Source organism: Marmota marmota, unplaced genomic scaffold, assembly GCF_001458135.2.
Source record: "Marmota marmota marmota unplaced genomic scaffold, marMar, whole genome shotgun sequence".
Classification (NCBI taxonomy): domain Eukaryota; kingdom Metazoa; phylum Chordata; class Mammalia; order Rodentia; family Sciuridae; genus Marmota; species Marmota marmota.
The window spans coordinates 2,881,414-2,898,805 of record NW_025999899.1 but is presented as its reverse complement, the minus strand read 5'-3'; the positions used below and the strand labels follow the sequence as shown (position 1 = coordinate 2,898,805).

The 17,392-nt window shown below is 42.9% G+C and overlaps 2 protein-coding genes across 4 annotated transcripts in view; one reads left to right on the top strand and one right to left on the bottom strand.

Moving 5' to 3' along the window:
• Itgae (integrin subunit alpha E) overlaps window positions 1-17,392 on the bottom strand; it is a 66,637-nt gene that overhangs the window by 8,584 nt on the left and 40,661 nt on the right. For all 3 annotated transcript variants that reach the window (XM_048798403.1, XM_015505919.2, XM_048798404.1), the window contains 10 exons: window positions 17,027-17,157; window positions 15,600-15,763; window positions 14,257-14,385; window positions 11,212-11,285; window positions 7,696-7,828; window positions 5,935-6,033; window positions 4,858-4,937; window positions 4,116-4,190; window positions 3,513-3,576; window positions 3,323-3,430 (listed from right to left, as the gene is read on the bottom strand). In XM_048798403.1, the coding sequence (XP_048654360.1) occupies window positions 3,323-3,430; window positions 3,513-3,576; window positions 4,116-4,190; window positions 4,858-4,937; window positions 5,935-6,033; window positions 7,696-7,828; window positions 11,212-11,285; window positions 14,257-14,385; window positions 15,600-15,763; window positions 17,027-17,157 (1,057 nt within the window). The remainder of the gene's footprint in view (window positions 1-3,322; window positions 3,431-3,512; window positions 3,577-4,115; window positions 4,191-4,857; window positions 4,938-5,934; window positions 6,034-7,695; window positions 7,829-11,211; window positions 11,286-14,256; window positions 14,386-15,599; window positions 15,764-17,026; window positions 17,158-17,392) is intronic.
• Haspin (histone H3 associated protein kinase) lies at window positions 78-3,315 on the top strand. Its single transcript, XM_015505922.2, has one exon. It carries the CDS (start codon window positions 115-117, stop codon window positions 2,443-2,445), a length of 2,331 nt encoding a protein of 776 aa, XP_015361408.1. The 5' UTR covers window positions 78-114; the 3' UTR covers window positions 2,446-3,315.

The following is a 17,392-nucleotide window of genomic DNA, read 5'->3' as shown; positions in this document are numbered from 1 at the left end:
GGCCCGGTGTGATGCGCACTCGTGCCGCCGGGCACTAGGACCCAAAGGGCAGGCGAGCGCACCACGCGGAAGTCTCGCGGTGTTTGCATTTGAACTGCTTGGCGGGTGTCTGCCATGGCGGCGTCACTCCGGAGATCTGAGATCCGACTCTTCCGAACGTACGGGGCAGCTGGTGGCGGGGGGCCGCGGCGGCGGCCGGGCGGGGCAGCGGCGCAGTGGTTTCCACCGCAGAACCGGAACGGTATCTTCAGCAGCGCCAGCAGCGACACCAGCAGCGGTAGCCCGTCGCAGTCTGAGGCTTCCGACGACTCTGACGACCCGGACTTCCCCGGCAGCCCCGTCCGCAGACGGCGGAGGCGTCCTGGCGGCGGAGTCTCCAAGGAGCAGCCCACCCTGATCGCGACCCCAAGACGCCTGAGGCTGAGAGCACGGCCTCCGCTGAAGTGCAGCACCCCCTACTGGCCGCTCCGACCGCCGCCCTTCCCCAGCAGCCGCGGGGGCCGTCTCAGCCCCGACTTCAGTGAATGCAGCCAGCCCAAGGACCACGAAGAGCTGGGCCTCAGTGCCTCCCTGATCAGCCCCCGGCCCTCGTCTGGCCCCGGACCGCCAGCGCCAGGGGATAGTATCATCTCCACCGGTCCTCCTGCCTCTTCAGATGCAACCTCTGCAAACTCAAGTGGTTTCCACTTGCCATCAGCCTCCCTGAACCTAGCATCTCCCCCACGCTCCCAGGAAACAGCAACAGAAGGAATCTCGTTCACTAGTATGGTCCACCGAGCTCATACCAGCCTCACGTCTGCTCTCTCTAGCCTTATGGACTCGAGATATCCAGTGGATCGTGAGTGTGGGACACACAGAAAAAACACGGAGTCTTGTTGTAAAAGGAAAGTGATGGGAAACAGACTGGAGGGCACAGGTAAAAAGAGGGTCACAGGCAGAGACTCATCTCAAAAGAGAGGGTCTCAAAGGGCCACCCTGATAGACTCTGAAGAAGCCACTGGTTGCAGAGGCCATATCACACCTAGGAAAATCAACAGGCCTAAGAGGACTAGGCCAAGGCAAAAGAGGAAACATCAGGAAGCAGGGGAAACCTCTCCTCTCCATCACCACCGATTTAAAAAGAGCCAAAAGATGGGAAAAGATTCATTCCTATCTCAGGACCTGACTCATTTACCAAAGTCCTGTTCTTGGACCAAAATCAGGGCCTCCTTCAATTTCCACAAGAAGAAAATTGTGACTGATGTGTCAGAGGTAAGCAGCATCTATACCATTTCCAGTTCTCCCTCTAGGTCTTTTGTATCAGAATATTCAAACCCTCCTGTCTTAAACACAACAAATACTGCTCTGTCCCCACGGCACTCCTCTTCTTTGCACTTGCTAAGCCCTTTAAACATTGTACGTGTTGCCGACAAAAAGGCCTCTGAGGCTGAAAAAGTTTTTTGGGAATGCGGTCAGGAAGGACCTATCCCCTTTAGCCATTACCTTTCCACAGAAAAACTGGAACGCTGTGAGAAAATTGGGGAAGGGGTGTTTGGTGAAGTGTTTCAAATGATTGTTGATAGGAAACCTGTAGCCCTAAAAATCATTGCTATTGAAGGATCAGATTTAGTCAATGGATCCCATCAGAAAACCTTTGAGGAAATCCTGCCAGAGATCATCATCTCTAAAGAGTTAAGCCTCTTATCTGATGAGGCGTACAACCGCACAGAAGGCTTTATTGGGCTGAACTCAGTGCACTGTGTTCAAGGGTCTTACCCTCTCTTGCTCCTCAAAGCCTGGGATCACTATAACTCAACCAAAAAGTCTGCAAATGACCGGCCTGACTATTTTGAGGAAAATCAGCTCTTCATTGTACTAGAATTTGAGTTTGGTGGGATCGACCTAGAGCAAATGAAAACAAAGTTGTCCTCTGTGGCTACAGCAAAGAGCATCATACACCAGATTACAGCATCCCTTGCAGTGGCAGAAGCATCACTGCGTTTTGAGCACCGAGACTTACACTGGGGGAATGTGCTGTTAAAGAAGACCAGCCACAAGGAGCTCCGCTACACCCTCAACGGAAAGACAGGCACCATTCCTACCCGTGGGTTGCAAGTCAATATCATTGACTACACCCTGTCACGCTTGGAGCGGGATGGGATTGTGGTTTTCTGTGACATTTCCATGGATGAAGAACTATTTACAGGTGAAGGTGACTACCAGTATGAGATTTACAGGCTCATGAGGAAGGAGAACAACAACTGCTGGGGTGAATATCACCCTTATAACAATGTGCTCTGGCTACATTACCTCACAGACAAGATTCTGAATGAAATGACCTTTAAGACTAAATGTAACACCACTGCCATGAAGCAAATGAAGAGAAAGATCCAGCATTTCCATAGGACAGTGTTGAACTTCACCTCCGCCACTGACCTGCTCTGCCAACACAGTCTATTTAAGTGAGCTGAATGTGTCTTACTGTCCCAAACTGAGAGAGCCCTGGTCTTAATGCCTTCGGTCCTGTTTTCAATCTCCATCCCAGAGCAGGGTAAAGTAGAATTCCATTCTTATATGTTTCCAGTCAACTTTTCAAGCAAGAATTTTGTTTTCAAGTGGAAACTGAAATATTTGTTGAACTGATTAAACTTGCTGTTAACAAATATTCTTAAACTACATGTAAGAACAAGTATTTACAACTTATAAGTCCTGTTTCTAATTGTCAGCAGAGTCCATTCTGTAAATTCCACATTTTCATTTTTGAGCCTTGAAATTGTTATATAATCTGAACCAAAAAAAACAAACAAAAAATCAAGAAAACCTAGGTAACAGCTGTTAGAGTGATCAGAGCCTGTTCCTTTAAGTAATAAGCCTGGTGTTGAGAACCACATTACAGATAAGAGGTCAAATAAAAACAAAGAGGCTATATAGCAAAGCAAAGACCAAGAGGGAATGGAGGGAAGGAAAATGAAGACAGATGGTTTGTAGGGGGCAGTGTGAGAAATGTCACATTTATCAGTCTCACTCACCAATCACATAGAAGCAGAGGCAGAGTTTATCAATTTTCAAAAGGAAAATAAATGTCTCCATGGCTACAAAAATGTTTGAATTTTTGCTTATTTTTCTTCAAGGAGAGGAAAATTGAAATGCTGCTTTAAGGCCTGAGTACTTGATATTCCTTCTGAACATAACTGGTAATTCACTCCTAATGTTTTCCTGTGGCTAATCTTGTTTTACTAGATTAAACAAGATCTAACTTTACTCCTAAGGCTCCTAGTTTTTATATCTTTGAGAATCCATAGTCACTCTGGAAAGAAATGTGATAAGAACTGCCTGTGAATACCTGGGTTTTTGTCACATTCTTCACTCTTACAATCTGGAGACCTTGCAATTTGATTGGGATGCAAATTTGCAACAGGAATTTGGCTCCAAAGAGATTTTCCCCATGTATCTGCCAAAGAAAATCAGAATAGGAAGTCAAAGCTTAGGTTGCTTTGCCACCTGTAGCTTTGCAATAAACACTAAGCACTTACACTGAAGAGGAATTCTTTGTGGTCAGAAAGCCCCTGGCTTGTGTTCATGTACATCACAGATGGCCTGCAATTGAGAGGACTTGTTAGACCTCAGAGTCCCCTTTTAACTTTGAATGAACTTGAATGTTTTCAATAGGATACACTATGACAGAGGGCACCAGATCCTTAAGAGGAATCCAAGGTAAATATCAAAATGTAAAGTGGTCATAGGGTAGTTGAGAGGAGGTAGAATATTTGCATTCTGTATAGTTGAGCTGGTTCATTTTCTAATTACAACTCCTCAGATTAGCCTTACTTTTTGCCCTTTTTGCTTCCCAATACCACAGCCCCTGTCTTTCCTCCAGAGTTCCTACCCTCAGTTCCCTTTTGTAGTAAGACCAGCTGGCACTGCACCTTCTTTGATGACCACCATAGGGTTTTTAGAACCCAACTGTGAGTACCATAGAGATCAGTGCTAGAGCCTAGGTTCTAAGCAGCTTCATTCATCTCAGAGAAACACAATGTTCACATCCACCCTGATTACCAGTTCCATTCACAAGAGAGAATGCCTGAAGCTGTGCGTTGTGGGCAGCCACACAGGTGTTAGCCCCATGGAGTACTTACTTGGAGAGAACTGCAATGAAGGCATGTCTGAATCGAAGGTTGTGGGTTTTTCTGGCCAAAGACCTTTGGTTGGAACTGAGAATAAGACTGTTAGTTCACAGCACAACTTCTTTGTATCCTGGCTTCCCAGTGTCAGGGTACAAAGGTGGGGGTATCAGGTAAAAAAAGCTTCTTAGAGATAAATAATTAGAATGCAAACGAATCATACTTAAGAGTAATGTTGATTTTAAAAGGATTTCTCAGCATCAATACTGTTGACATTTTGGGCCAGATAATTTTTTGTTGTGTTGTCCTATACATGGTATAATGTATAGGACAACATTAGATACCAGTAGCACCTCCTAAGTCATAGCAATCAAAAATATCTCCAGCCATTACCTCTGGGAAGCAGAATCACCCCTTCCCAACACCATACTTCATGCTGCCCCTAAACCTAGAGGCTTTGCAGATAATAGTTATTCCAAAGTTAAATAAATCAGAACTAGAACTTGAGTCCAAAGCTTATTCCACCAGACTATGTCATAGTTTTACTTTGTGAGAAGAAAAGAACACTTTAAATAGCTTTGATTAAAAATAATAATAATAACCGAATCACTATGGGGGGGACAGAGGCCTCTGTGGGTTCATTAAGGTTCCCCTCCTCCCTTGGCAGTAAGGAAGTCACAGTTCTCACAGCATGCACATGGGAGGGAGATTCCCTCAAGGCCATAGCCTCAATATGCTTGATACAGGCACTACTTACTTGGAGATGGTCACAGTGATGTCTGCTGTCTCGTTTGGAAAGGCATTCTCCTCTAGCTGCCAAACTACTGAAATGTTTGCCTAATATTTTAAAGGGGGAAAAATGGTCACTTGATTCTTGTCTGTACCATTCTCAATTCTAACTGCCTACTACAAACCAACCTAGGAAACAATTTAAATTTCTTACATTTTTGTAGCACAGTGTACCTCTCCATCCATTATTTTATATAAGCCTTCCATGCAAATATAGAGTAAGCAGAGCAGGCAGCATTACCCTATTCCCCTTCTACAGTTGAGATTTCCCATGGCACAAAAATAATCTCTACTGCCATTCGGGGTATTGCACGCCTGTAATCTCAGAGGCTGGGAAGGCTGAGGCAAAAGGATGGCGAGTTCAAAGCCAGCCTCAGCAATTTGGCAAGACCCTAAGCCACTTAGCCAGACCCTGTCTCAATAAAATATTAAAAAAGTACTGAGGATGTGGCTCAGTGGTTAAGCACCCCCCCACCCCGGGGTTCAATCCCCAGTATCAATAATAATATAGTCTGATGTCCCTTCCGTACTACCCCACAACTTCACACTTTTCCTGGGATTAATCAACACTGTCTTTGACTGACTCCTTTCAAAGCAAGCTTAGCAGATGTAAGCCCTGCTACAGATTGTACAGTAAAGAGAAGCATAGAGACCACAACTGAGAGGTTCAAATATAGCTGAGATGTAAACATCACCAACTCCAGAGTTGTGCAAAGAGCCAACCAATCAAAACAGACTCATAGGGGGCTGGGGTTGTGGCTCAGTGGTACAGCCCTTGCCTAGCATGTGTGAGGCACTGGGTTCAGTTCTCAGCACCACATATAAACAAATAAATAAAGGTCCATCAATAATTAAAAAAAGGGCTGGGGATGTGGCTCAAACGGTAGCGCGCTCGCCTGGCATGCATGCGGCCCGGGTTCGATCCTCAGCACCACATACAAACAAAGATGTTGTGTCCGCCGATAACTAAAAAATAAATATTAAAATTCTCTCTCTCTCTCTTTAAAAAAAAAATAATAATAATTAAAAAAAAAATAAGACTCACAGATGACCTCTTGAATATGGGGTGACCAATCTTGCAGCTCATGACCAGGGCAAAAGCAGAGGGCTTAGGGTCATCACACTGAATGTTTGGAGAAGAAGGCTGTGAATACAGAAAGAAATACTTCTTAAGGAGTAAAAATTAACCCAGCCAGGAGCTATAACAAAATAAGTCAGACTTGGTCTATTTTTCTCACAAGCAGGACTGGTAGGCTCAGCAGTAGAGTTAAGAAATTTAAATCAAAGGTCTAAGGGTTGGTTCTGCAAGTGAGGCAGAGAACAGCAAAAGAAAAGATGAATTCCAACTAGGAGGACTCTATCCTCACAAGGAAGGAGATAATATGAACTGGGCTGTGGACCAATGTAAATGTCACTGCTTTCTTTCTTTTTTTGATCTCGTGTAAAAGATTTTAAAAATTTTGATAATTTCATCATTCGATGTAACCCCAGATGCCACAGTGCCTGCAACTGTGACTGCAGCTGTGGCAGCAGCTCTAGCTCTGTGGATCTGGGAGGAGAAAGAGGGGTAGGCGGGTGGGAGAGGAAGGCCAGCATGGGCTCAAGCACTGCCATGTAGCCTTTCAACCATGGTTCCTCATCTGGACTACTGAGTACAGAAAACAATTCTCCCACAAATAGTATATCACTAGATCCATTCTAGGTGCATAAGAGAGAATTTTAATTTTTCATATACTGGATGCCATCCTTGCCAAATAGCCTAAGAGTGGAGAAAACCCATAGTTCCAACAGTGAACAAAATTACACTGTGGTATATGTCACCCAACAAAGGAAAAGACAGAGGATGGATGGAGTTCAAGTAAATGTAAATAAATCAGTTTTGATAGCCTCAAAGCAAATCAAAGCAGAGTTAAAGGGTCAATCAACAATGGGTCTGGACTTGACCACTTCCTTGGAAATGAGTAAATTAATATAGATGTAAAAGCTGTGTCCAGAAATACTTTATCTGAAGCTCTATATCTCAGATAGAAATTGAAACTGCTCTTTGTCAAAATGATTTAGATTGATGGGCGTGGTGGCACACACCTATAATCCTAGTGGCTCAGGAGGCTGAAGCAGGAGGATTACAAGTTCAAAGCCAGCCTCAGCAAAAGCAAGGCACTAAGCAACTCATTGAGACACTTTCTCTAAATAAAATACAAAACAGGGCTGGGGATGTGGCTCAGGGGTCAAGTGCCCTTGAGTTCAATCTCCAGGACCCCTCCCCCTAAATGACTTAGGTCTTCCAGGCAAGAGCAAGATGGTTTCACAGTTATTGATTAAATTTCAAACAGCAAAGTTTCTGGCCATCTGTAAGTTTAGAGAATAAAATTTCTCAGTGCTGTGATAATTCATAGTTGTAGGTGTCCTTGGGAGAAAGAATATTTCCTAGTATCTTTGTACCTGGCTTTGTATCTGTGATCCCAGCTTGGTGAAGGGCTGGGCAGAATTTCATTTTCCTAGCCCAAGCTAATTTTTACTTTCTCAATGCCTTAGGGTATTTATCTCTCAAAGCCCTGGTTAAGAAAGGCTGCAAGCAGAGAGGGCTAATTGTGCAGCAAAATGGAGGCCCTGATGGTATTTAAAGCAAAGAAAGAATCTAGTACAATTGGGTGGGGTAAGACTCACCTAGTTACTAATCAATTATTGGATGGACCAGAAGGAAGCTGGAGGCAGGGAGACTAGTAAGGACGTTGCAAGAGAAAAGCAGGTGTATGGCAAGGGAAATGGTCGAGTGGCATATTTCTGAAGCTGCTGTTATAGTTACCTTTTGTATCCTCTTAAACTGTAAGTTTCTGGGATAATTCAAAACCATCCTTGTCATATAGGAATCTTCCCCAGAGTTAGTTAGGCTAATGTTCATGGCCAGCTCCTTGGTGAGACCCACCACCAATTCCTGCCTGCACAGGCAAAGATAAAAATGTTGCCAGTTTATTTAATCTGTACAAACTTGGATGCAATAGGACAGCACATCCTTAACTACCTTCTCAGATAAACTGCCATTTAGCCTAGATTTTCATCCCCTCAACATAACTTGGACTGCCACACTTATTTTCGTTGCTGGGTGAGATTATAATGCCTACTACTTACCATGTGCCAAGGACTGTGTTTCACATGCTCAATTAATCCTCATAAAAACCCTGTGAAATGGCACAATTACTCTATTTTGTAGAAAAGGAAACAGAGGCCCAAAGAGGCCACTTGGCCTGAGGTCTAGCAGCCTTCAAAGAGAAGTAGGGAAAATCAAATCCAAATCTTCTTTCTACCACCAATTAATTCATTTTGACCCTAGGCAAGGCACTCCATGGCACACATTCATCCATTCCACAATTATTTACAGATCTGCTCAGCACTGGAAAGCAGGACACACATAACTCTACCTTTGAGGTCCAGACTGCCGAACAACCTCAGTAATTGAGATTGACTAGACGTATAGTAACATACAAAAACACTTTTTAACTTAATTGAGATTGACTAGACATATAGTAACATACAAAAACACTTTTTAACCATGTAAAATGTCCAAAGGTGGAATAGACAGGTCTGGTAAGTGATGCAACATATGTTTTGTTGTTCTTATTTGGTCCTGTTTTTAATTTTATCACAGCTGAGAAGATGTGGATTGATTGGAGGGAAAGACAGGAGTCAGAGACAGTTAGAATCTGCTGTGGAAATTTATCCATCAAGTGATAAATGCCTGAAATAAGACAATAGTATTGGAAGCAGAAAAAGGGAAGAGAGGAGTCAAAGAAGATAAGGGAAGCAGAGAGGTAGTCAAGGGTGAATTCTAAGTTTACAGCTTGGCTGGCCAAGTGATGTTACCCTCTGAGGGAGAGAACACAAGAGGAAGTAGGATGGAGGAAGATGAGTTCAGTTATGAGAAGAGGTGCCTATAGGATTAAAGGTAGAGGTGCTGATTATTAGTCAAACATACTGTTCTATAGTCCATAAGAGAGCTCTAGGAGTCAAGACTTTGGAGTGCTTTGGAATCCGGCCCAAAAAGCAGACAACTGTTTTCAACAGGGAATTAATTACAGCCAAGAACCATCTAGGATATTTAATAGTGTTTCTTAACCTGAGTTCCAGAAATAGTTTCTGAGGGCCCAGAAACTATTTATGTATGAACATGTAGATTTCTAGGGAGAGGGGTCCATAGTTTTCATTAGATTTTTATTTATTTATTTATTTTTATTTTTATTTTTTTGAGAGTCTATGTCTGCAGAAAGGTCAAAACCACTGAGACAGACTCAGCAACTTTTGAAATAGAAGCAATTGCTTGACTTCTTCGCTAGGGGGTGATGCAAGGCAAGCTATGCATGCTTTATCTGTTTCACAAGGAATTGGCTGAGTGGATGGTTCTTGGCTGTAAATAATTCCCTGTTGAAAACAGCTGTGTCTGCTTGTTGGGCCAGATTCCAAAGCACTCCAAAGTCTTGAATTGGGTCCTTAGTGATGGGCAGCACTAAGCTGTCCACATCTGAAATTCAAGAACTACAACTGTCTATGAGGGGCTTTCCAGGACTCAAGGAACACCATTCTTCCCTACAGATTCCACCCACAGATTCCACCTCCAGCCAACTGACTGTCAGTATCATGATACACACACAGCACTAGTAACCAGGGAGGACATGAATTTAAATTTAAATACCCAATGGGACTAGTGGCTAAGATGTTAGATGGTATAGTTCTAGATGCTCAGGCTGTGACTACTCTTCTTCACTCCCCACATCCACTCTGACAGCAAATGTTCTCACTTTCTCTGCTATCACCTGAGTGCAAGCCACCCTCATCTATCAACTGCATTATTACAGTAGTACTTACTTATTGTCTCCCTGCTTCCTCCTTTGGTTCCCCAGTCCATTCTTAACATATAAGCAAGAATTATGTTAATTATAATGTTAACACACACCCATGTTTATAGCAGCACGATTCATAATAGCCAAGTTGTGGAACCAGCCTAGGTGCCTATCGACAGATGAATAGATAAAGAAATGTGGTAATATATACACAATGGAGTTTTATTCAGACATAAAGAAGAATTGAAATTATGTTATTTGTAAGAAAATGGGTGGAACTTGAGAGCATTATGTTAAGCAAAATAAGCTTAATCTAATGGCAAAATAAACCAGACTAAGAAAGTCAAGGGTCCTATGTTTTCTCTCATATGTGCAAGCTAAAGAGAAAAAAGGAAGAAAAAAAAAGTGAGCGGAATCTCATGAAATTAGAAGGGAAACCAATAAAAAAAGGAAACCATCAGGAGGGAGGTGGGGAGGGAGGCAGAAAGGGAAAGGGGAGGTAAAGGAAAAAATGAAATTGATTAAATTACATTATGCACATACACAAAATATATGTATATATACATATATATTTAATATGTAATATATTACATATTACATATATATGTATATATGTGTATTATATATATATATACACATACATACATATACACACACACACAAACACATAAAATCCTCTGGCCTCCCAGTTTACAGTGAAAGCCCTTCTGAGGACCTAAAAGCCCCACTGATCCTCCCTACCCCTTTACATTTCCCCAATCCCACTTCCATACCTCACTATAATCACACCAAGCCCTTGTCCTACCTTCCACCTGCTGAGCATGCTCCCATCTCAGGGCACTGGCAGTTGCTCTACTCCCAGGCACTCACATAGCTCATTCCCCCACCTCCTCCTCCTATAAGTGCCAAATACCACCCTCCCTGACTACCCTAATTAAAACTGAAGCCCAACCCCCACCCAGCACTCCCTGCATTATTTTTCTTCATAGTACATACCATCAACTTAGAGTTTACTTAATTATTCTCCCCCTAAAAGCATCAGGAGCACAGGGATTTTTGCCTGTGTTGTAAGGTTTCCCAGTGCCTAGAATGCATATCACAGAGTAGACACTCCAGAAATACTTATTGAATCAATTAATGAATTTGGTCAAGAGGTGAGCCAGGAAAGAAGTTACCTCTAGCCAAAGTAGCCCTAGTAATGGGGTATATTGAGTTATGAACATAGCATCATCCAGGATGTTAAGAGACCTGGGTTCAAGTTCACCAAATGACCAAGGCTCTCAGTTACTAAAAGTCTGTTTCCTGATCTATAAAACAAAAACACAAATCTCTGTCTTGTCTCTTTCATATGGTGACTGAACAATCAATGTAAAGACCTTTGGGGGAAGGAGTAAGAAGTGTGCCATGGATCCCCATGAGGAGTTTGTCCAGGTAAATCTTTAAAAGGAAGTTAACTGCAGAAACTATGACAACTGGATCCAACTCACTGAGAGATGCTGGTGACCAACTGCAATTCAACGATGCAAAACAGTTTATTCTTGCAATTCTTCTCATAGGGCAGCTGTAGGCAGACAGAGAGGGGCAGGATCAGTGGGGAAGGGGCCCTGCCTTCCCTGGCAGCCCTGCTTCACGATCATCTCCTTAAGAAGCTTGGACCTGCCCTTCCTGCTTACTCTGAAAAGTACAGTTAGAGAGAGGTAAAGGTTCGCTAGCTGGGATTGTGCCCATAGAGTTGTGACTGATATCCCTGGATCTAGCCTGTAACACAGGCACATCATGATCCAGGCCTCCGGCCAAGGTAAAAAATGGGATGACCTTTTGGAATGGTGGGTGTGCCCATCACATTCATATCACGTGAATGAAGCAGCAACACTCTCAAGCAGCTCACTATTTGAAACATTTGGGAAGGGAAACATCTGTGAAGGAAAGCTTCCTTAGCCTTTCCAAATGTAGGCAGGAGAAGCCAGGGCAGGAATGGGGCCACCTAATCAAGTAATGCCAGGTCCAATTCTTGGAAAGGTTCTCTCCCCTACAGCTGGTCTTCTCTGTAAACTAGCTATTTCCCTAGCAAGCTTGCCTACACATCACAAACTAATTCAGGAAGTCACATTTGGTTCAAAAGAACCCTTCAAGGTTAAAAAGCCCCAGTTTGAGTTGAAAGATAAAATTTTCCAAAGTAGCGGGGTCTATTTTTTGTAATGAAGGAAGCACAGCCAGCTCCTTAGCTGGGGGAGTCTCTGCATTTATGTCCCCAGCAGCCAGCAATCATCACAGCAGACTTCTGCCAGACTGTTACCATGGTGTGGGGTGGGAATGGGAGCCCAGAGCTTGAAAGGAGACTTTCTACTTCCTGGAGAAGGGAAATGCAATTTACAAAAGTCAGAGCGTGGAGCTCTATCTAACTGGGTCAACAGTTTTATGCAGGGTTCTTTTGTTTTGTTTTTTATATAGCCAAGTGGCCTGTTCTCTTTCATCCAACCTCAGTGAAAGGGAACAGGGTTAAACCCAGATAGAACTCATTCTCTGGCAACATTTATGTGCCTGCACCAGAAAATTTTTCCTTATTCTTTTTATAGATGGAATAAAAAAAAATTTAATGTCTTTCCTAAACCATCATAGCAATGACTAAGGTAAGACTGATAAATAGATGTTAAGCAGATATGTACATAATCTCAAAGCATCTCACCATAAATATTTATCAATTACAAAGGCAAATAGCACTAGTAATGGAACTAATCAACATTACATGCCTCCTGATGTGATATTCTAAGGACATACTTTACTCCTGTGATATTCCTACCAAAGACACATTTGACCTGAATCAAACTATGGGGGAACATCAAACAAACACAAACTAAGGAACAGTTTATAAGATGACTGGCCTGTACCCTTCAAAATGGTTAAGTTAATTAAAGACAAGAGAAGGCAGATAAATTGTTCCACATTAAAAGAGATGAAGATAAATGACAAAAATGCAATAAATGATCTTAGACCAGAACTTTTTTCCTTTTGCTACAAAGGACATTAATAGGTCAACTGGAAAATTTGAATACATTTGTAATTATAGTGATCATAATATTTTATCAGTAATTTCCTGATTTTGATCCTTGTACTGTGCTATCTAAAAACAATGCCCTTGTTTTTTAGTAAATATATACTAAAGCATTCATGATAATGAGATAACATATCTGTAACTTATTCTCAATGAATAATGCTCAGGGATATTCATTTTGTTTTGGTTTAAATTTGTCTTGCCATGTTGCCCAGCTGGCCATGAACCCCCTGAGCTCAAGCAATCCTTCCACTTCAGCTTCCCAAATATCTGGGACAACAGGTACATGCCATCATATCTGGCTCTGAACTATTCTTGTAATTTTCTGGTAGGTTGAATATTTCAAAATTAGTTACCCTAATTAATGGTAATATACTTATCACCAAAACTCTATTACATTAGCTCTCTCAGTCTTTTCTGAATCATCTAATTTATTGCCAATACCAAATTTTTAAAATTCTACAAAAAATAAGTACACTTTTATAAATTTAAAATAAAGTCCCTTTGCCTAAAAAGTTAAGAAGACAATCTTGCTCATAGGGAATCTCTCTTCCTGGGCAGATGAGCAATAGGAATGGTCACCAGATTATGTTACTTTTCCTATTTCTATCATTCCTCATGACTGATATGTTAGGTATTGATAAAAAGCAGAGCTAAAAATCTATATGATTTAATTAACACAGAGCATGTTTTGTTCAAAATACTGGACAGCCATGAGTGCCCTATGATTAACGTGGATATATTCCTCATTGCCTGAAGATTTCTGTACCTGCATGAACTAATTTTGACTTGTTTTTGAAGGCTTAATTCACCCCAACTGATGATAACTATTATTTTTTAATGTTCACCTTGACATTTCTCTATCCCTGCAGATTCTCCTAAATTCTCTAAATGGAAATTGGCAGAGCACCCTGGGAGTCAGGGCCTAAGTGAGATCTCATAGGATTGGGAAACTTGACTCTTTGTTGCCTCCTCTGACTTCTCTTAGTCATGAAAAAAGTTTCTGTGACACTACCTGCTTTTCTTAGCTGCACCAAGCGAGACAGTGGGGTTTGGTGGGGCCAGAGGTTCAGCCTGAAGGCTCTGGGCAGGGCCTGAATAGGCAAGTATACCAAAGGCCTTCCTCTCTTGCAGCTCAGGTCAGGACAGTTCCAATCCACCTCTCTCAGGAATATCCACCACACCATCCTCGGAAACCTTTACCAAGTGAGGATCTCAATATTTTAATGTAGTCTATGCTTCATTAAATCTGTAGTGAGTGCTTTTTGTGAACTTAAAGTGGGTTGAAGACCTGTTACCCACCAATGAGGCCCTGAGCAAATGAACACCATCTTAGTCTCCACTTTCAAATCTGTGAGGAACCCAGCTGCTGTCTGAAGACCCTCCCTCCAACCTAGCATTCTTTGAAGTTAGGCTATCAGGTGCTTTTGTGGGCTGGCCTCTAGTAGGGTTGGGTCCTAGCTGTTGTAGGCAGAGTCACCTGGAAAATGGTTGAGGGCTCCGGAGGGGACTCCAGAATGGGGCGGGAGTGGCCCTTCCATCCCTCTGGTATCTGGAGTTGGTAGTTGATTTTGACACTGATGTTGGAGAAGCAGTCCTCCTCACAGAGCTGCAGGGACACCGAGGAATGCAGGATTAGATTTGGATTTGGAGAAGGTGACAAGGAGAATACTTTTAACTTTGCTGTACCCATTAAGAAATAAACGTTGAAAGTGGTGAGTCGGAAGTCCTAAGTATCTGCCAAATAATCCCGTCTGAAGGGAAACTTCCTTCAAAAAAGTTGCTAAGAGCTTGGGGGGAAAATCTTCATTGATCTGCTATGGCCTCAGGTCTCATAGCTCCTCAGTGTTCTCACCCAGTTACAAAGGGATTCTGTCCACCAGGGACTAAGAACTGGCTCAGACTTTACTTGGAAAGCAAATGGAAGCCATATGAGGGAAGAGTCATGGTCACATATAGATCTTTCCCAAAGCAGCACAGAGGACATATTAGGTAAAAACTAAAAATAAGGATACTGCTGAGGACACTATTTGCCATTCTTTTGTTTAAATGAACCTCTTAGCCATGAAAAGGACTTTGAACATGCGAGAGGAAACAAGCTTGACTCCCTGGTGGAAAGGGTAGTTATGCTTTTATTTAAGCAGACCATAGTTAGGCTAGAAACTCTTAAACCAATTAACAATCACCTTAGGAGAAGATAGTAGTCTGAAACATAATTAATGAGTTTGTTTATTAGAGTAAATTACCTTTATAGGTCCTGTTAAGCTCCAAGTCCTGACAAATATTTTCTTCCATATCTCCAGAGAGATATGGAAGATATAATTTTCTTCTGGCAAAGGAGAAAATCATTCTGAATGATAATTTCTGACTTTCTATTTCTATTCCAAAAGTTGGAATGAATCAATTTTTCTGATGTTGACTCATATGAGGGCCTTCAGCCCACTGTTATTACCAAGAGGGTTAGATGACATAATAAACACTCCTAATTTATTACCAAGAAAAATACCACCAATTAGAGCATCCCCCCTTTAGTCCAGCTTCTTTTCTTTTCTTTTCTGCAGTGCTAGAGATCAAACCCAGGTCCTCATACATGCAAAACACATGCTCTATCATGGAGCTACATCCCCAACCCAGATTTTTAAAATTTGGACTTCTGGTATAATTATCTACGTCTCCCATGCCATTTTGTGGTTCTTGATCTTTTATAATTGTTTTAATTGCCTTCCTCATATGTATGAGTTCATATCCTGCACTGCACTTAATTCAAAGCTTTTCTCAGTGTCCTAGACCTTTCTAGATGTCTATATTACTTCCTCCACTTACCTCTTCCTCCACGGGGTTGAGCTGGAGGGACTCACAAAGATGGGACTGATTGCTCCACTCCCTGAGGTGGCTCAGACAGTCCCTCGAGTTAGAACACTGCAGCCTCTTTCTCGGCTTTTCCATGTCCACATCCAGTGTGAATTTAAGCGATGTCCCTCTGAGGTCTGAGGATGAAGACCAGATCTTCCTGGTGAGGCTGGGATGGACATGGCCCAGACAGAGAGCCTCCAGCCTGCCCAAGGATCCTGTGACCCTTCCTGAACAATATCCCATGCAGCAAATTTCCTGGAGCTCAACTTTGAGGGTCTTTATTTCAAAGATGCTCTTCTCACTGTCCCTGGAACCTGGTGAAGGTCCATTCAGCACTCCAGCCCTATACCCAGGTACAGCATATTCCTAGGACTGAGTCTGCCTTCCTCAGGGAAGAAGGCTCTCCAGGAGGATGGGACCAAGGGGAAAAAAATGAGGAGGAGGAAGAGGAAGAAGAGGAGGAAGGGAAAAGGTGGTGGAATATAGAGAACAGAGGGAGAAATCACCGAGTAAAATCTGAGCATAGCAGGCCTGGAAGCACCTTAGAGATTCCCTGGGCCAACAACTCCTTTACTGTACAAAACAGAAACCAGGGATCAAAGAGGGAAAGATACCTTCCTAGTAGCACACAGCCCTCAGCAGGCTCTGTCCTGGAAGTGACAGGTCTACCATTTTCTACCCTCAGGTTTAATCAGAGGCCCTAATCCAGGATTCTGCTCTCTGACCTGCAGGGAGCAGGGAGCCATTGCAGAGTTTCTTACTGAGAGTTTCAACCTTGGGGACTACTGCTGAGAGGGCAACAGTACTTGCATTGGCAGTAGACACAGGGACTATGGGAACCATGCCCGCCTTTTCTTTCTAGAATTAATCTCCCAGTGAATGTCAGATAAGGGGATGGAAGAGAGGCTAGGTCTCTAGCAGATTATTTTTGGCCAGGGGGATACAATGAGGGAAGAGGAGAAGATATAACTCAGAAGAAGAGGGAGGGCACTTCTCAGAGCCCCTGACACAAATGAACAACATACATGCACACACACACACACACACACAAACACACACTGGGAGGAGGCCGGGGAAAGCAGCAGATGAAGAATGAGATGGAGCTGCCTTTCTGAGTCTTCTTTCAGAAACTCAAACCAGCATCTCTGAGAAAAAGAGCAATGCCCCTCTCCCCAGTCCAGTCAGTAAAGCTTCTCTGAGTATGGATGGAACATCAGATCTTCCTGGGGCAGTTCTCATTTAATAGAACTTAATGTCACAGGAGCTAAGATCTAGCACAGGATCTTAAGCATCAGAACCTCCTACCAACCCGCTACCCACAGTCCTCTTTCCCTGCCCCCCACAAAAGCCAATAAGGAATGGCCACAACAACCCAGGGCTGCTCTGCTGCCTATTACCTGTCTCAGCCGCTGAGGTCAGAGAGCTGATTTCAAAACACAGATGTACATTCACACTGCCATTGAAGCCAATGGGCAGTGCACTGGGGGTAAAGTTCATGGACACCTTCAGCCGAACCACAGGTAGTGAGCTAAACAAGACAGCAGAGAGGACTGTGAGAAGTGACCTTGGGGTTTCTGGGTCAGTGCACTCATTTGGGCATTCACATGAATACCTCTACTATGCAGGGGTGCTTGGAGTCAGGGTACAATAGAGAAAGAGACAAGTCCCTGCTCTAGTGGGAAAACAGACAAGCAAATAAATAGGAACAAATAAGGAAATATTATATACTGGTAATGCTATAATGACACAGGATAAGGTGATGG

Bases quoted from the DNA above. Each gene is read 5' to 3' on its own strand.
- Haspin (XM_015505922.2), top strand. From the start codon at position 115: ATGGCGGCGTCACTCCGGAGATCTGAGATCCGACTCTTCCGAACGTAC.